Here is a 20,654-nt window from a genome sequence, read left to right as displayed (position 1 = left end):
AATCCTAACATTTTATATTACAATATTTTAGATTTTTTAAAATTACATTTGTATGCAAGCAGGTATACATAATAGAAATATTATATACATAAATAGCAGTCCAGAAGAAAAGGGAAACAAGTATAAATTTAAACATAGCAAATGTGACACATTGTTCAAAGTTTCAGATGAGAAATGTATGAGAACAGCTGTCTCTCTTGAGGGATAATTCAAAGTTGCATCCCCTCTCTAAAATGTGGGCAGCAATTGTAACAGAAATAAATATTACAATAGTAGTTATTTTAACATTCACTGTAGAAAACATGGCTTTTGTTTCATGTTCACCATTGTGTGGTTTGCTTTCAGTGTTTCATTTTGTGATTCTCTTCCTGAAGATGTTCTCTCTCCCCATTTGTTTTCTTAATTTTTTTTAAAGAGCTAAAAGCTAAAATATTAATAAGCACTATCTACCCAACATTAAGATAAGTGTTTGATATCAGTGCTGGGTGCAGCATGAGTAAGGCCGGTTGTTTGTCAGATTGTCATGGATGGTCATAGAATCTGAGAATATTGGATGCTAAAAATGAACCTGTGCAGAGTTCATCCATTGCAGAGGCAATAGCAGGGATGAGGAACTGCACAATGTGCAGTCTGAACATATTCAGAAGTGAGGCTGAAGCAGAAATAGCTCACACAATCAGGTAATTCACTTCCAGTGGCAACTCCTGGCATCCTATTTCAAATGTCAAAGTAGCTCCCAGGCCACCATAGATTATTTTTAGAGAATTTGTAGTTATTAACAGTACTTTTAGGAAAAGAAAGGCATTGTCTTTTTTTCCCCCAATACCTCAGCAACATGGACACTTGTACATTGCTAGAAATCATCAGCTTACTCCCGAAATATTACCAGTAGGTCCCTTAGGGCCAGATCTAGCCATCATTTATGCACATGAGTAATTCCAGTGAATTTAGGGGGACTTCCTGCAGGAATAAAGTTATTAGAGAACTGTTTGCAGAATTGGGGCCTTTCTCCTTAGAGCTTTTCTATCGTTTGGAATTCTGTCAGGTCACCCAGTCACCCTCTCCTTGCCAATGCTGAGTGTTTGGGACACAGCAGCTGGCTCTGTAGGGCCAGGAAAGGAAACTGGCCACTGATTAGACCTAGTTCTGAAGGTCAGATAATCCCTTGTGTGCTAGGGGCCCTACGCTGCCCCTCAGTAAAGTAAGATTTCATAGGAGAGCAGGATCAGGGGAGCTGCTGGGCGGGAGGGGGGCCAGTTCAATGCCCCATGCCCAGTTCTATGCCCCTTTGGCTTCAGCTGTCATCATGTAATTACATCGCCCATGGAGCGGCTCTAACCCCGCGCTGCTTCCACCGCTGACCTGTGTGGTCCCCCTGCTCTGCTCCCGACTTCAGTGCCGGGCTGCGGGCTTGCTCCTGCAGCGCGTTTCAGAGCCCGGGAAGGGAGGCTGGGTGCCCCGCGCCCTACCGGCCCTGCCCAGGCTGGTGGGTGCTGGGCTGAGCCCCTTCCCCCCAGCACACACCGCTCAGGGCGCCCCCGATCATCCCCCACCCCCAGCTGCTCGCGCCTCCACCGCAAAGGTTACAAGCAACACGTCAAGGGCAGCCAGCGCCGAGCCCCTGCCCCACCCGCTCCCATGTGATTGCAACGCCCGCTGCAGCCGCCTCGCGTTCCCGTCCTGCACTGGCTGGGCAGCTGCTGCCTCCACCCCCGCGTACTCTGCTCGGCCGAGGGCAGCTCCCTGCCGCTCCCCCGGAGTCCGGACTCTCCCGCCCCGCGCGCTGCGAAGCCCGAAGATGGCGGCGTATAAACTCCTCTGCAGGCTGAGCCCCGGCATCTCCCCTCCCGCCGCTCGGGGGGCCCGCAGGGGGAGCGCCCCGGCGCTGCTGGCAGCCCAAGCCAAGGTAAGCGGGGGGCGCAGAGAGAGTTTCCCCCGGTTCGGAGCGAGTCCCGGCTGTGCTGGCTTCCCACAGCGCGTCCCGCTGACAAGCCCTGCAGCGACCTTGTGAATTGCCTTAATCGATGGCCTGTTTCCCCGCTTTGCGCCTCGCTGCATACCCGCGGGCCCCGCGCCGCCTCCTCCCAGCCCCTGGCTACACTGTAGCTGCTGTCAGATTCGGCTACAAAATGGCACGTTTCGTCTCCGCCCGGCGTGGAAAGGGGATCTGGAGAGTCCTTCAGCACATCCCGACGGCGGCGTGTGGGGTTGACCTTGGGGAGGGAAATAACTGACTTTAGGATCCTGCCCTCTTTATTCTTCATAGCCAGAATTCAGGCCTTCCCGTTTCTTTATCAGAGCCGTTCGTGCGTGAATTGGGTGCCTGCTTTGGTGTGTAATGTGCACAATGACAACGATTTATAAGATCCGCTTTGGAAGATGCAGAGTTCTCCCTCCAGCTGGGTCTCTGTACTGGATCAGAAAAGACCGGAAAAACCACGGAGTCATCAGGTGTTATGATTTGCTGATAATGAGCTGTTGTCTTTGGATAAGACAAGAAGTGACTTTTAATACACCTGTGAACAAATTCTTGGAAATTTCCTCAGCCCCAGAATGGCCTGTTCTGCTGCCAGAGGCTTCTTACTAAGCAGTATAGATGAAAACACTAGTCTCTTTATATTGCTAGCTAAAATGTATTAAGGGGAAAATGAACTACTTTCACCGTGCCCTTTGGTAGTTTTTAAATTACTCATAAATGGTGTGCCTCACACAACAGGACATGAAGGCTGGGGTCTGGTCTTGGGGTCAGTTAGAAAAGTAAAAGGGCAAGAAAGTTTTCTGGGGCTAGAATTCTAGATCTAGAGCCCATCTCCTGCAAGCTTGAAACTCGGATTTGGAGCTTTGCATGTAGTGACCTTGCAGGGGCCTGTAGTTCATACTTTGAAATCTTTTTTTTTCAACGTTTGGAATATTGATGAATTTGTAAGATTTATTCATCAATTTAAAATATGCTATTCATTGTATTGCTTCAACATTTTCACAGGTGGGGGTGGTTGACCTATAATCTTACCCCACATGGTTGTGTACAGTGCAAACAACAGATGATGATTCTGTGTAACAAATCACAAACAGCACTCAACAACTGAAAACATAGTTAATTTCACCTTGAGAAGGCTTCCTAAGCTAAGGCTTTATATTCACATATTTATATATCTCCTTTTATATAAGTGTGTGTACACACACACCCACCAAACAATATCGGTGAAATGAGAAGCATATTCCCACTGTACTATTTAGAGCTGCAACCCCGTAATTAATTTTAGTGCCAGACATTTTAAAATCAGTACATTGGGTTAAGTGAGTTGCATTTACAATCTGGTATTGGAAGAAATGAACAAATACTGATATTTAACTATGGACATATTTATAAAATACACTGACCTCTGTAGACAAGATTATCTTATGAGACTATTTTTTGTCTAAAGAGACACCTAAGTGGAATCTATATTGCATATAAACATAGTAGCATAATATATATGTCATGAACGCCAGGAGAAGCAGAGCAGCCAGAACTGATCTTTTGGAGGTCCAGGAAGGGCACTGGTTTGCAAAAAGGTGTTGGAACTCAATCCCCCTTCCCTTCAAACACTGAAAGACTTTGTGCTATTCAAACTCCAAACTTTGTAGATGCAGTCTCCCTCCTACACAGTTCATGGGATACTTCCCATCATAAAGCTGTAATACAAACTGTTTTGTTCATGCATGCTGATTTCCTTTAATGTTGTTCCAGATTTGTGGCTGCTATTTCTCTACCAGCAGTCATCGCAACACCAAATTCTATACTGATGCTGTGGAAGCAGTAAAAGACATACCTGATGGGGCAACTATACTTGTTGGTGGTAAGTATTAATTAACGAGAACCTCTCATCTTCTAAGTAGGACACTCTCAACTTGAATTTTTTAATTGACTAATTTAAAAAAGTGGTTAGAACACCTTTTACATATCATGTACTGAGGAAAATATTTCTTTTTAATATAGCATTTCCTATTCTCCTATTGATGATTACAAGGGCCTTTTCAGTAAATAAGAAACTGACTGAGTCTTAGCAGAAAAACGGGGCGGGGGGGGGGGGCGGACAGAAAACTCCCCCTCCCCAACTAACCATCAGTAACAGAAAACTTAGATGTTACTTAGGTGTGGAATGTTTTCAGGTGGATGGCTTTTTCAGATCACTAGTATCCCTTTAAATGGTGAGACAAAAATTTGCAGTTTGGTAAAATTTAATATGGATTTTGGTGAAAAGTGGAAGATGGAAAAATTGGGGGCTGGGGAATGCAGAGCTCTTGCCATCTGTTTGGCACGCATCTTCAAGCACCTCTGCAAGTGTCTATATATCAATGAACTGGCTGATGGCACCAATTTAATACCCTATTTCATCTCTGCCCACTCTCCCAATAGAGCGTAACATGCTGATTTATCTCCCAGGCAGAAAGATGAGACATGCTAGCAGTGGGTGGGGAATGGGTGCTGACTGCCCCTGACATGGGGGAGAGGGAGAATGGGCGAGCTTGGTATGGGGGAGGGAGATGGAAGGCAAACCGAGCCTCTGGCATGAGGTGGAAGGTGGGAATGGGGGCACATACACATGGCATGGGGGAGTGGGGAGGAACACAGAACTCATAGCAAAGGGGAATGGGGAACCCTGTTATGGAAGAAGGAGATAAAGGGGGAATGATGGTGTACACAGATCCCTGATATAGCACAACCTGGGAATGGGGGCACACAGAATCGCTGGCAGATGGAGAGATTGGGGGACCCTGTTTGTGGGGAATGGAAAAATGAGGGTGCACACAAAGTCTCTGTCATTAGGGAAGGGGGTGGGGAGACTGAAGGAAGTCTCTGAAATAGAGGGGCATGGGAGGGTGGAACACAGGGAGCTTGTGCATGGAATGGAGGAATGCAAGGAGCCCCTTATTTGTGGTCTAAAGAAGCACCATAGAGTGTGGCCCCCTAGTTATATTGTGCTTAATGAATATGGGTAACTTGGGACTCGAGCACCAAAGGCCATGTCTACATTAAACATTTTGGTTGATGCAAGTTACGTTGGCATAAAGCCGTTGCAATTAGTACATTGCTTGTCTGTGTGCACATCTGGCTCCTTGCATCGGCACTGCATGTATTCACGGGGAGTGCTTGTGGGTAGGTATCCCAGGGTGCAGTCCATCACCCTCCAGCACACTGTCTTTCATGAAGTTTTGGCAATGCCTGGTAGGGCAGAAATGAGTTGCGATGGGGATGACTGGGAGCATAGGGTTAACTTCCCAGCATGCAACTCTCCATCCCACAATGGCATCTATTTCCCTTAATTTTTCAAGCCTTCTTTAAAATCCCATGAACCCGCATAGTCCTCCTTGCTTTCTGCCATCTCAGTGCAGAACTGTGCAGTCTCCATGCTTCTGTCAGTTGTCATAACTGTTACAAGCAAAGGATGCACAATTCTTCAGTATTTGTAGAGCCATAAGAAGAACCAAATGGGTAGAGGGGAAGATGACAATTCCTTGGAGGACAGATTGCTGTGGAACATAGTGAGAACCAATTGAAGGCTGTTTGTGGCATTCACAGAACAGCTGCAGATGGTGAAGCGCCACTCCTGGGCCTAAGAAATGAGCACTGACTGGTGGGATTGCATCGTAATGCTGGTTTGGGATGACCAGCAGTGGCTGCAGATCTTTCAGATGTGCAAGGTCACATTCCTCGATCTGTGTACTGAGCTCACTCTAGCGCAAGGGACACTGAAATGAGAGCTGCACTGACAGTGGAGAAGCGAGTGTTGATCGCACTGTGGAAACTTGCAATGCCAGATTGCTATTGGTCAGAGGGAAATAATTTTGGAGTTGGAAAATCCAGTGGGGGTGAGGGCTGTTTTATGCAAGCATGCAGGGCTGTTAATTGCCTCCTGCTATGCAGGGCTCTGACTCTCAACAACATGCAGTACATAGTGAATGGGTTTGCAACAATAGGGTTCCAAACTGCGGTAGAGCAATAGACAGCACGCATCTCCCAATTTGGCACCAGACCACCTTGCCACTGAGAACATCAACAGAAAGGGCTACTTTTCTATGGTTATGCAAGCATTGGTGGATCACCAGGATGCTTCACCAACATCAGTGTTGACTGGTCAGGGAAGGTGCATGATGTTTGCATGGACACAGCACTGTTCAGAAAGCTGCAAACAGGGACTTATTTTCCCGATAGGTGATTACAATTGGTGGTGATGAAATGCCAATAGTGACCCTGGGGAATCCAGCCTATCCTGGCTCCCCACACTTATGAAGCTGTTCGCTGGCCACCTCCACTGTACCAAGGAAAAATTCAATTACAGGCTCAGCAGGTGCAGAATGACAGTTGAATGTACTTTTGGTAGATGCAAGGGATGCTGGTGTTTACTCACAAGAATGGATTTCAGTGTGTGTGTGGGGGGTATCCCAATAGTTAAAGCTGCCTGTTGTGTCCTGCGTAATATCTGTGAAGCAAAGGGGGGGGGGGGGGAGTGACTGTCTGCTGAGTTTGATCAGCCAGACACAAGAGCTATTAGAAGAGCTCAGCACCGAGCTATCTGGGTCAGGGAGGATTTGAGAGTACTCTAACAGTTAAGTCTCAGTAATGCATTGTGATGGACTGTGCTCTACCTGGCCCTGCAGTTTCGGGGCCGGTTAGGAATTGTGGGTGCTTGGCACATATCTATGAATATAACACTGCCAATGCACCTGTTCATTCTGTGGTGCTTCCTGTATATTTGATTATTACACTGTCACTGATCCTATGAGTTGGTCACACCGCACAGTAGCAAGTATGTAGGTGGTTTCAGAATAAAGATGAATTATTTCCCAAGTAATAAAATTTTATTCAGTAACAAAGTCAGTGCAAAGAAAAATCTCTGCAATTTAAAATCAAATACATTTAAAACTCAATAAATGAATGCACCAGAAGTTAAAAACGGAAAGAACATTCATATCTATTTTACCTACACATACTGACCTGTGAATGCCACAGTTGCTGCATGTGAAGCTGTAGTTGTCCATAATGTTCCCGGGTGGAGTGGCAAGGGTTGAGATGCAGCCCCTGATACCATGTGAAATGTTGAGGGGCTGGTATAGGGAAGTGCTGTAATGGAGTTGTCTGTGGACTGCAAAGGGAGGCAAGCCTGTGATATTGAACTTGTAGGCTCACAAGAGTTTGCAGAATCTGTATATGCCACTCACATCTGCTCTTTCTTTCTCCAGGCTGTCTGCACTGTTCACCCTCCAGGTCCTTTGCTCATGGTCTGACGCAGCACTGGCTTGCAGGATCCCATTGAACATATTGTCCTGAATTGTCTTTTCTCCCCTCCTTATCTGGCTCAGGCATTCTGTGCGTGTGCATGTGTGTGTGTGTGGGGGGACCCCACAATGCTGCAAAGGCAGAAGCTGTAGATTAAACACTGAGCTGCCTTTGTCAATATAGTTGCAATGGAAAGTGAAAGTTAAGAGTTGGCACTTCCTTCTCTTGCTCCCCTAAAGTTTTAAGCAGGACGTGCTTATTTGCACTTCTGCTTCAGAGTGATTGTGCACAGTGCCACTCGCAGCACCAGCCATGGCTCTCCAAGGTGAGAGAAATGAGGAGGGAATTTCTTGGTTGCATGGAACTATGATTAGGGCAATGGCAATGAATACTGGCACCATTTCCACAGGTGGTGGTGATTTTTAGCTTGTATCTCACTCCTCAGGGTAATAAAGGCACAGAAAACACTGCCGCTGCTGGTGTCCTAAAGCTGCCCAGGCCAATATGCTGCTAGCCTGTGTACTGCAAAGGTGCTTGCCAATGTTTATTGCTGACTGGCATGGGAAAGTGTCCTAACACAGAGGAAGAAATAAGGCTGCTATCCCTAGAAATCTTCAGGAGCGGACTGCAGAGTATCTCCATGAAGTTTTCATTGAGACCTCTCAGGAGGATTCAAGGGACATCCCTGTGTTCATAAACAAACTGTTCTCCATGCCTCCTCACCCCAAACTGTACAGGGGAGTGAAAAGCAGATAAACAATTCTACTCCTCTTTATTGTACTGCTACCTCTTCTAGTATGAGTAAATTAATGAAAAATTGGTATCCGTGTCCTGTTAAATTGGGGGTGCCACCAGTATGTCATTGAAATACCATCACATGTTTACCCGAGGTTCCTTCCCCTGCAATGGGCTCACCTGTGCTTGACTGCTGGGATTGACTGAACTGTAGTGGAGTCTCAAATAGGTCCTGGCTTGCAAACGGGGAGTCCAGTTATGCCACGTCCTCCTCTTCCTCCTCCTCACTGTTCATGCCAGAGGCCTGTGGCTTGGGCTCCTTGGAAGTATCCACAGTGGTGTGCAGGGTGGTGGTGAGGTGTCTGCCAAGTATGGCATGCAGCTCTTTGCAAAAGAGGCAGGTCTGCATCTCAGCACTGGATTGACTGTTGGTCTTCTGATATACCTGTCACAGTTCTTTGGCTTTCACACAGCACTGCTGCTGATCACAGTTGCAAGCTTTCATGTGGTAAATAAGCACCCCGACTTCCACAATAAGCCAAAAATCAAGCTAATCCCACTTCAAAACAAGGCCAAAAACAAGCCAATCCCTAAGAACCCCAGCACTCTGTGACTAGATCCCCCCCTGGCGTGCAGTCTGGGACTGTGGTGGGCCTGCTGTGCACCCCTGACTCTCCCCCTCCCCCCCCTTACCTCTGCTTGCCTCTTGCCCCTGCTTGCTGGGAGCCGATTTAAAAAAAAAAAGCCTACAAGCCAAAAACTAGCCAACAAGCAACTCACAAGCCAATTAAGCCAAAAACAAGCCCAATTTCTGTGTTTTGTTCCTCTCTTTCCCCCCACCCCCACGGGTTTGGCATGTCTGCTGCTGATCCCTGTTGTACCTCGTGTCCCACATCCCTTGTGTGATCTGCTTGTAATGTCCATGTTTCTACGGCTGGTCAATAGCTGTGCTTCCACAGCCTCTTCCCACAGGCCCAGGAGAGCCAGAATTTTCTGTCTTCTCCAAGCAGGAGCCCATCTGGAGTGTGTAGACAGCATGGTCAACTGGGCAGTTGAACTCCGCAATGGAGAGCTGCTAGGTGTGCTCACCAAGCAAGACCGGAAAAGACATTTAAAAAATTTGTGTGGCTTTAAAGGGGAGGGAGGCCTTCCAGTCTCTGACCCCTGGGCAGTGGAGTTAAAATTGTGACCAGAGCAGTCAGTATCAGGCATTGTGGGACAGCTGCTGGTGGACTGTTAGTGTCAACAGAAGTAACCAGTGTTTTTGCTCTTGCTGCATCAACCTCAGTACGTCGACTGTGGCTCAGTGCTGCTTGGGGAGCTGGTATTACTGTGTTGCCACAATGGGGCATTTACATCAGTGGGAGACACATTTAAAAGTAGACACATGCACAAATAGATTGATGCAAGGCATCTTGCGTCAACCTAACTTGGTAATGTAGACCAGGCCTGAGTCACTAAGGTGCTTAGGAAAAACTTTTACACACACACATGCACACACCCACAAAAACTTTGAAATTCCCTAATGGAAAAATGCTGCAAAGACTGATTTAGGTTATATTTCTGCTACAGTTTCCTTTTACTGGCCAATTGGTAACACTTTTTATATCTACATTGTAAAAGTGTCCTGTATGTCTCCTATTCAGAAGTTAAAATTTGTCATTTTTACTGTGAAATATCAATATGGTTTGTAAATAGAAAGCTGGATTTTTTTTAAAGATATCAATGTAATCACATTTTAAAAATGTATCATATGGGCTCTCTTGATAGTTATCACAAATTTATAATGGTAAGGCTGAAGGGAAATACACACTTAGTGCATAGGTTTTTTTATTTACATGAGGAAGTATTAGTTTTTGATCCAAACAAAGAACATAATTCTTGTCTTGCAGAGTTTATAATAAAAAAACACATGGGTCCTATACAAATATACAAGTGTCTAAATACAATGATGGGTAGTTGCCATCTAGCAAATACAGAAGAGCATGTGCTCTTCTTATTTGGAATGTTTTATGGAGTAGTTGGGTTTTTACAAGTTGCTGGTGGGGGGTTTTAAGGCAAAAGAGGGGCTGCCCCAGGCCTATGGGGCTGCATGGGGCTTTCTGTGTTCTCACAAAGATGAGAATACAGAAAGAGAGAACTCTAATCACAGTTACTCTAGTTCTACAGTTTGGTAGCAGAGATCTGAATTAGAGCCTTCAGGACTGAAGCTGGACTGGATTGAAGTAGGGAGAGTATATCAGAGGAAATGAAGGCAGAGATGTAGCTGGAGGCAAGCTATGGATTGTGCGAAACTGAAGAGAAGAAGCTTAAACTTAATATTGCAGAAGCGGGGAAGCCACAGTAGAAGTCCAGTATGGAGATAAATATAGCCAACATAATGGGAAGGGAAGATGACTTTTGGATGGACTGAAAGGAAAGGAGATTGTACCCTCCCAAACCAACATTCATAGTAATGGCAATAGCGTGATTAAAGTCCTATTCCCTATTCTGAGAAACATTTTCTCCAAGTGTTGAGCTGCTTATTCATCTATAACCAGATTATTCTCTTCTGTGCAGAATGTATGTGGTTTTTATCATCTGCTGCACAGATTTATTTCTTATGATGAAATTGTTCCCTCTAGAATGCTTGTTACATTCTTTGTTTATATTTGTTTTACATAGGTTTTGGATTGTGTGGAATTCCAGAGAACCTCATAGGAGGCTTACTGAAGACTGGAGTAAAAGGGATAACTGCAGTCAGTAACAATGCAGGGTAGGTGTTCATACACCCTTGGAATATTGTATATAAAGAATTAATAAACCTGCTTACATAAATTATATTTTAACAGAGCTATGATAAGTCTTCCATTGGAAATGAGGTTATATTTTCCCTAGGAAGAGCCATCCTTGTGACTTGACATTCTATGGCCAAAATTATCCCAAAAGGGTGATGCGAGGTGCATGTGCTTTGAGCTGCCAAGATCTTGTTATGATTTGGACAAATTCCCATGGCTGCTCATTAAGCTATTTTTGGAACAGTTATTTGGGCATGACTATAGAAGTACAGTAGACTTCCAAGCTTTGTCATCGAGAGCTGTTGTCACTGCTGTGGCACATGGTGAGTTATTTATTCTGTTGAATGCCACCACAAAACCTGGTTCTACATATTTCGGCTAAACTGTTTTAAAAGCCATGATTTCAACTCTACTTCCTTTTTTAAGTCGTAGGGAATTTTTGAACATTCCGTTTGTTGCTCACATAGTAACTTTGTTACAACAAAAGACTGCAGAAGGGATTCTCCTCAGTGAGTTTTGGGGTATGTCTACACTGCAATAAAAACCTGCAGCACCAAGTCTCAGAGGCCAGGTCAGCTGACTTGGTCTTGGGCTGTGGGTCTAAAAATTGCAGTGTTGACTTTCAGGCTGGGGCTGAAGCCTGGGCAATGAGACCCTCCCCCTCACAGTGTATCAGAGCTGGGTTCCAGCCTAAGCCCAAACATTAACAATGCAGTTTTGTAGTTCCACAACCTGAGACCCGCAAGCCCGAGCTAGCTGACCCAGGCCAGCTGCAATCATGCTGTGGGTCTCTTATGGCAATGTAGACATCCTTGTGTGTCTTCTAAAAAAAAAAATGCTTAACAGTTAAGAAATTCATGTAAGTGGGAAGAGAGAATGACTCCTGAGTATGGATATTATCCCTCAGCCTTCGCACAATTTATCTTGTGTATTTTTAGAACTCTTTGATGATGATTTCCAGAGCACTTAATAATCTTCGTATATAGAAATAATTTCACCCACTGAAGTGCATCTACTTCTGGGGTGGAACATAATAGCTATTTAACAGTGCATGGCAATACTGTTAGGATAGAGAGTGAAACTGCAGGGAGGATGCTGATGTGCAGAGTATATTTAATTATATTTGAATTTGCCCAGCCCATTGGGGCTAGCACCCCATCTCCTTTGCAATATCTCAAAGGGATGGTTAATAACCAAAAGTGGTGATAACTTTTGTTTAATAACTCATCTGATAAAATGGCACTGTCAGCAACGTAGGCCTGGTCTACACGGGGGGGAATCGATCTAAGTTACGCAACTTCAGCTACATGAATAAGGTAGCTGAAGTTGACTTACTTAGATCTACTCACTGCGGTGTGTCGACTGCTGCTGCTCCCCCATTGACATTGCCTATGCCTCTCGCGGCTGTCGAGTACAGGAGTCGACAGGAGACCGCTCGGGGGTCGATATCGACCCCCGCTGGATCGATCGCTGCCTGCCAATCCAGCGGGTAGTATAGACATACCCATAGTAACTCTGAAGAACAATGTTTTGTTATTGACTTAGAGGGAAGAATGTGAAATCATGAATGCATCTTCTTGTAGCATTTATGCTTTCTCCTGGGAGTTTTCCCAGGACTTGCTGACTTGACCTAAACTTCCTTTTCTTGTGAAATCTCTGATCGCAGTCCAAGGTGCTATGTTTACAGGTCATTAGTGTAGTGTAGGCTTGTTTCTTAAATCCCCTGTTTCACCATTTTCCCACCCCCCCACACCTCTTTTTTGGCACAGTGTCGCTTGTAATGTCAAGCAAACAAAGTAATGCCAGCGTGCTATCATTTTTGCAGACTTGTACTTACTTTGTTTCTTCTATACTCTGAATTCACGTCAAGGCAATGACAAAATATTACATTGTTTCAGTAGAACTGGATTAATATTGGTGGTTCTTATGGACCATTTCCTTGGAAAGGAAGTTTGTGGGACCCTATCCACACCTTCCAAGGGAAGGGTGATGATGAATCAGGGACCTTGCATCTTGTTGGTTGGGGGCAGTGAGAGAACCTAGGAGTGTAGTTAGAAAAGATGACCTGACATGTCCTTTCCCCTGCAGGTTGGTTCTTAACATTATTTTACCAGAGGGGGTTAATGTGAGTTAAGAACAGAATGTCATTCTAAGTATTTTCCGCACCGCAGTGCAGACATTAGCATATTAAAAATAAATAAAAAGCTGTTTGAAAAGTGACTGTCCTCTTCCAGTAAGGTTTCCTGTTACAAAAGGTTCAGAATATTAATGTATAACACTTGAGTTCTCATTTAACAAAATTTTAGCCAGTTTTAAAAAAATCTATCATCTGAGTGAAAATACAAGATGAAGTTGGATGCTTCCTTGAGTTAAAATACATAATGAAGCTGGGTGCAACTTGATAGTGTGAAAGACCAGATCCAGGCTTTTACTCTTTAACTTTCTTTCCTCTAATTTTACAAGTGCAGTTTAAACATTAACAAAATTTCTTTTAATCTGCTGCTCTATTGACAGTGTAACTGGATGATAAGATAATGCTGATCCATTCATCATTAAAACACTTTTAGCCTCTATCATTGCCATATTTGAGTGAGATTGTTGAAAGCTTGACATCATAAACTGAAAGTACTTTTCTTCACAACAAAACACCTGTTAGTATCTGTCTTCACATTTTTACATTTATTCTGACGTAGGTAATTTCAGAATACTGATGTTCCTTTTTAGCAATGAGTATGAGAATTCGTAAATGTTTAGGAGACACTGTGTAGTTTAGCCTAACTTGACAGAGTCCATTGCACTTCTGTTTCCTCAGAAAGTTTCCTGCTTCTGATATAAGGTCGTTTGGCTCTTGATGGAACCTTTGCAAATATCTTTCACCTTTCCACCCTCCTGTTTAATCCTGTTATGCTTCTCTCCATTGCCCTGTCATCCCGCTCCTCTTCCTTTCCCTTCTTTGAAAGATGCCTCCAGACTGACATTTTATTAACTTTATGTATTCTTTGCTTTTAATGAAAGGTGATATATGTTTTTGAGTATAGAGATTGGGTCTGTGTATAAATGTCCATACTTCTTGTTGGGTTGAAATCCAACACTTAATGTTACTTTCATATGTTGTTTGGACCACATCATACCCTCAGTTACACCTGTGCAACTTCACAGATTTGGTTTAGATTGATTTGAATAGAAGGAATTGAGGTAGAATTTGGCTCTGTGGGCCAAATGCCAGTTTCCATGGAATGAAGCAAAGAAAGGGAAAAGAGGCCTGAAACCATTTAAAGGAGAGGAGAGGGTTACTCTATCATATGCTTCCTCACTTGTCATTCCCAGATGAGCAGAACATCATCTCATAGCTGAATAATTGATTTTTTGCTGTGGGGTGGAACTGAGGAGCAGCCATTTTGTTCCATGCCCCCAGGGGAGTTCTAATAAGGAGTTAACTGAGCTCCAAACAACATTAACTCTCCTTTGTAACTTCTGCTGGTTGGAGTCCTGGAAAGAGCTTGGCTGTCAATGGGAACCCAGGACCATATTCAGCTCCCATTGAAACCAGGCTTTCCACTGACACTAATGGGAGTCAGATAGGGTCCCTAGAGAGCAGTGTGATGGGGCATGCTTTCCTTAGGAATGCCCAGAAATCCATGATGCTGCAGATTGTTGGGCTCTGAATGGTTGGAAGGCTGTGTCTCCATCCCGTTCTGTAGCGCTACAAACAGCCACTATCCCTGAAGGAAGAATGCAGCTGTAATCCCATAACACTCCTTGCCAAGATCATAAAACATTTTCCCTTTTTCTGTAGGACATGAGCGTGTAACCCTGTGTACTTTATTTAAATGGGCTGTGTCTGTTTTAGGACAAAGATATAATTGATCAAATTTGAATGACTGCATATTGAAAGACTTGCATTCAGGATGAATTTTAGGCTTGTGATCCTCCACCTATGGTGCATGTTACATCTGAGGGAGGTGAACATTGAAAACTATTATTATTACACATGCACTAGCTTGTTTTGGTGCCAGTATTAATAGTAAGCCATGCCTACTTTTAATATTTTTTTCCTAATAGTACCACAGGCCATTTGCATAAAAATGCTTCCTGAAATCCTAAGGAAAAGGCTATCAACACAGGACAGCTAATTTTCAAGGTATGTCAGTATTTAGCCACACAAAACCTTGACAACGTCCTTTCACTGAAACAAGAGGGATCTCTTCCAACTAATGAGACTGCTGATCACTATTCACTGATATAAAGGTGGAGAAAGTTAGACATTTCAGCCAGCCAAGCCATCACATTAGAAAACTCTTGTGAATGCGTAGGTCTATTAAAAGAAGTACATTGTCTGATCCTTTGAACTATTTGGGAGACCCCAGGGCTATAATTCTGTAATCATTTAAGCAACAGTGTAATGTTTGCTCATAGGAGTAAAGTTACTTTTGTCCTGAAGTGTCTGCAGACCCTCACTCCAGTCCCTGTTTTTCATTAATTGTGCCCCCGAATTACTTGGGATCTGGTTCCGGTAACCCCTCTCTTTAGCCCGGCAGTAGAAGCCTTTAGCCCATGCATGCCTGGATTTTCAGTAGGTGAAGAGTCTGCAGAACTGAAGCCCATGTTAACACAGAATACCAAGCAATTATCCTCCTAGAGCACGGTCATCCGCCTGTAATTGCAGCTACTCTTAAAAACTCTATAGAGTTTTAATTCAGTCTAATCTTTTTATAGGTTTTGGAATGATTCTATAAAATTATATAGCAGGGATATACTCCTAAATACCATATGAAGGTTTAAAAAAAAACCATACAGCCAGTTTAATTTCTTCTTTTCATAATGCCAGTTTCATAAAGGGTCTGTTTCTGCTACCCTTACTCAGTTTGAGGAGTTCCGTTCATTTCAACAATTAATTTCAGTGGTTTTACTTGTGACGTAAGGAACTACTTATAATCAGGACTGCAGATCTAGGCCTAAAATGACTAAGCCATTGTGATGCATATGGTGGAAAAGGAAAAGTGGAAAAAATAATTTTAGTTAAACCAAGTCACAGGATCAAGGTCTCCTTGATATCTCTGTGCCTTCTCAGTGGGCCAAATTCATGCCTGTTGTAACTCCACTGAAATCATCAGTTATACCAGGGAGAAATGTAGCCCGATGTCCAACATCACAAACCATTTTTTTCCTGACATTAGTTTCCATTGGTGGCACTTAAATATATATTATCTTATTTTCAAGGACATGATTCTGGGCTCTGGAAGTTCTATTGTATTATTTATAGTGAAATATTATTGAAGACTTCTATCTTACTACTTAAACTTCCTAATCCCCTGAGATGATCTTCTAAAAAGAGATTGGTGGCATACTGTCAGATTACCACTGATTCAAACTGTCTGCTTAAAGGCATGACCAACCTGTTACCCGCACTGCATTCCATCATTTGTGTGCTTTCTGAAGGAATCCCTTTGATTTTGGAGGTAAACTTGCTCTAGTATGTTGAACCATGCCACTGTGGTAAGCATTTGACCTGCTTGTTATAACAGCAGGCTTGGGACTGAATGGAGTAGACAAAAATGCTACAGAAGTGGGAAAAGGTTATTGAATGTAACAGGGAAGTATTTATTACGGCTTTAATTACTGTTGCTGAGAGCCAAGGTAGATAAGCCATCTGTTACTATGTTGCATTCTAATTTAGATTCCAAGCTTCTTTGGTCTGGGACTGTGTTTACAATTGTACTTTATACAACACCAAACACATTGTCAGCTCTTGACAAATAACTAATTTATAGTGGACTGAAAACATTAGTAATATACATTACATTATGTTTACTAAAATATATTGTGCTTTTCCTATTTTATCTACCATGTAGCTTCTATGAATGCATGGGACCTGAAGCTAAAAGTCAGTGGCAAAAAAAAAAAAAAAGTTAATGCAGAGTTACTGTTGCTTGGTGGTATGTTGTCCTATTGCAGAGTGTTGTTGAGTTGAACAAAACTCAAACTTCTGAAAACCAGGAAAGAAACAGTTAATGTTGCCTATGCAGCCTTGTCTCTGTCCTCTCCCAGCAATACACCAATACAGGGTCAGACCTTGACTCTGCCAACCCACAGTTGCTGAAATACACAAGATCTTCACATCTTTCTACAACCAGTTCATTCTTACCCAAAGGATTCCATCTAACAATACTGATGGACAAAAAGGTAGGGAGGTGATTACTCATGTTGTCTTCCCTCTATTTCCCTGGAGTTGGCAGTAGCTTCTGTCCAGTCGATGAATCCTGTCTCTGAGAAACAGTGAAGTGTCAGAGCTTACAATGTTTGTGCCATACTGTGTACATTTTCTGGTCAACCATGAACCCTCCACTTTCCCAATTAATGTTTCTCCAGCACTTAACAGCTTTCATATTGACTTTGTAGCAATTATACAGATGCTCAGCCAAATCAGAGAAAACTATCACACCTCCTGGATACAAATCTCTTACACCCTCCAAATCAGCTCTCATACATTGTATGAGGTGTACACTAGGTTTAAGGCCCAGATCATTTCCGCCTAGTGAATCACCACATCCTCAAACATGATGCCATTGCAGGCCACCTCTCTCCACCCAGATCGGCTGGTAGCCAGCAATCTCCATGTCATGGTGTACTGCTTGCTGTCCTGCAAACTTCTGCAACCTTGTGATCCAGGAATCGCCCAGAATCCACCTGTTGGCAACCCTTGCAGCATGCACATTTCTTTGCCCGCAGCAGCCAAGGTAGCTGTGCTGTCAGTTCCAGGGAGGAGGGATAGATCAGTGGTTTGAGCATTGGCCTGCTAAACCCAGGGTTGTGAGTTCAATCCTTGAGGGGGCCACTTAGGGATCTGGGGCAAAAATCAGTACTTGGTCCTGCTAGTGAAGGCAGGGGGCTGGACTTGATGACCTTTCAGGGTCCTGTCCAGTTCTATGAGATAGGTATATCTATCTATATATTTTAAATCTTTGCACTGTCTCTTTGGACACACCACATGAATTTTCCCCGAGAGCACAAAGTAGCCACTGCCCTCTGCCCCCTCCCTCCAGCCCCCTGTAATCTTTCCATACTATGCATCTGTGCAAGTGTAGAAGTGAACATGTTCCTAAATACGGTTCCCAATTTGGGTCCCCCAACTACCTTACCTTGAGGCACTCAAGCCATTTTCCCCCCACATCACATGAATTGTTTGATCTCTAGTTCTGTGCAAAAGAACAAAACAAACTCCTAGAAACTTTTTTGAAAAATAGCTTTTTTTTTTTCTTTTCTTTGGTACTTATATGTCCACAACCCTTAGCTCCAATGACCGCCCCCATTTGGGTCACTAGCCCTACCCTGCACCTCCTGAGAAACCAATCCCCCTGAGGCACACCAAATTTCAGAGGAATCTGACTAAGTAAGTATATCAATTTCAGAGGATTTATAGGGATCAGCCTTTAAAGAGAAATCATGATGCAACCTTAATTATAGTGGTGCTGCTGTGCCGCTAAAGTAAGAGACATTCCCTACCCCACCGAGCTCACAGTGAATTGGTGGACAGGCAGAGTTTGGTGCATTGGCAGAGCTGAGGCGTGTAGGGGAGTTAGGCTGTAGTGTTGGGTTGCTCCAATAGAGCTGGGGGTGTAAGACAGTTGGGGGGCACTGGCAGAGCTAGGGAGTGCAATGCTTCCCTCACCTGAGCCCCCAACCCTTCACCCTTTCCCCATAACTCTGCTACCCCTATTCCTGCACTCCTCCATCCCCTTTATTCCTCCTGGAAAGCATTCTCGTGTTTGTTGTTTTTCTCCAAATGCTTTGATTATATTCCCCCAAATAAAATTGCCACTTATCACTCACAAATTGTAGCAACCACCAGTCACTCAGTCCAAAGCTCCATTTGTCTTAGGTGGGGGGTTGTCATGAACTTTTCTTTGTTAATTGAACGGTGAGTTCACAGCCATCAATCTCAATGAGATCTGTGGTTTCATCCAGTCATTAATACCTCTCCGTTTAACAGTACAAGGCAGTGGAAAGAGACCATTTGGGAGGAGGGGAAGGGGACAGGACTGTAACTTAAGAACTTCTCAGTTAAATTTTGGATCATGAATGCTACCCCATGCCACCATGAGACCCACCAAATTTCAAAGCAGTCTGATTTACTGTTTGGTTTTTAGAGCATTAAAGCAGAGTCAAGTTTTAAAGCATATAAAATGATGGGAATGGAAGTCCTCTAGCCATTTTGTCTTGTATACTATTCTCAGTTTGGGTCCCCCAAAGACTTAGTGGGGGTCCTGCGCTGCCTTGGGTAAAACTCAACAGATTGAGACCATTTTTGACCCATATCGCATCAGTAGTTTGATCTCTGGCTCTGTGTGCAAAAAAGAACCAAAAACCAAACATCAACCCAGGAACTTTTTGAAAAATAGTCATTTTTTTTCAGGATTTATCTCTGCAACCCTTGCAGTTCCAAATGACCCCAAATGTGTGTGTCTAACCCTACCCTTCACCCTAGTGAGGCACACCAACAATAGGAGTCTGTTTAAGCGTATTGATTTTAGAGGACTTAAAATTGTCCACCTTTAAACGGGAGTTGTGACCTTAGTTAACTGTAGTGGTCCTGCCAGGCCACTATAATTTGGGTCATCTTTCCTGATGTGCCACAGACTTCCTCTGTGAAGTAACTTATCCAGTGTCCCAGATCCTTGTCTTAATTTCCTCATTATTATTTATTTATGGAAGTCCCACTGTGTGGTAGGTGCTTTCTGAACACACAAGGAGTGGAAACATGTTTGCGTGTTTTTAACATTTCAGAAATACTCCGTAAAACTGAGAGAACCCTTGCATCCAGTATGCCTCAGAAGTGTTGAGAGGCTTTAATTCATTCTGATTTTACAGACACATAATTAGACAAAGAGTTTATAATTTAAATAGAGAAAATAACAGCTGAGGGAGGGGGAAAGGGCTGTGTCATGTTGAGTCTGATTTCTACTGTGTGTGTGTGTGTGTGTGTGTGTGTGTGTGTGAGAGAGAGAGAGAGAGAGAGAGAGTGAGAGGAGGGTGCCGCTTCTGTGTCATGTATACAGATGTGTGTATGCATACCTAGACAGAATATATGAAGTTAACTACATTGCCTCTCCAAGAAGTGAAGTTACAAGCTAAACTTGCACTGCAGTGAGTTGAGTTAGGCAAACCTTGCTCTTAGTAGGTTGCCAAAATAATAATGGCAATAAATAAATCCATAAAATATCATCAGTTAAGTTGTTTTGGTCTATATGTTTTTAACTTGTAAGGTTCTTTATTATTACTGTTTATTACAGTTTACTGAGCTAATACTTTGTAAACTGTAACCCCAGAAGGAGACTGCACAACTCATGTTTCCAATTTTATCATAAGAGTTATTTCAGGATTCTGGAAGAACGCATTGTCCTAAGGTCACTAAAGTATGGAGCCATTAAGAAATCAAATACAGCATTGAGCAGCTTGACTTCCAGATTTTGACTCCAGATGACGAGTGGAAATACAGGAGTTGATCTAAGCTTAACTGTAGTACCGTATCAGTATATTGTCACTCTAACACCGTGCAACAGAAGTTAACTTTAGCCTTCAATCACTCTCATATTTCATTCACTAGGCCTTTGAAGTATGTTGCATATACTGCAGATTCAAACATGATTAGTACAGATTCAGCAAATATCTTCATCAGTAGGAGAATATGGTACACCTCTACCCCGATATAACGTGACCCGATATAACACGAATTCTGATATAACGCGGTAAAGCAGTGCTCTGGGGGGGGGGCGGGGCTGCGCGCTCTGGCGGATCAAAGCAAGTTCGATATAACGCGGCTTCACCTATAATGCGGTAAGATTTTTTTGGCTCCTGAGGACAGCGTTATATCGGGGTGTATG

General features: G+C 43.6%; 1 protein-coding gene across 1 annotated transcript in view; it reads left to right on the top strand.

Moving 5' to 3' along the window:
• Nucleotides 1-1,399: 1,399 nt before the first annotated feature.
• Nucleotides 1,400-20,654, top strand: part of OXCT1 (3-oxoacid CoA-transferase 1) — a 129,194-nt gene continuing 109,939 nt past the window's right edge. Inside the window, exons 1-3 of the mRNA XM_005282163.5 lie at nucleotides 1,400-1,906; nucleotides 3,731-3,839; nucleotides 10,661-10,751. Coding sequence (XP_005282220.1) covers nucleotides 1,799-1,906; nucleotides 3,731-3,839; nucleotides 10,661-10,751 — 308 coding nt within the window. The 5' untranslated portion in view covers nucleotides 1,400-1,798. The remainder of the gene's footprint in view (nucleotides 1,907-3,730; nucleotides 3,840-10,660; nucleotides 10,752-20,654) is intronic.

This window comes from Chrysemys picta, chromosome 6 (assembly GCF_011386835.1).
Source record: "Chrysemys picta bellii isolate R12L10 chromosome 6, ASM1138683v2, whole genome shotgun sequence".
Lineage (NCBI taxonomy): Eukaryota > Metazoa > Chordata > Testudines > Emydidae > Chrysemys > Chrysemys picta.
This window is presented reverse-complemented; position numbering and strand designations above follow the sequence as displayed.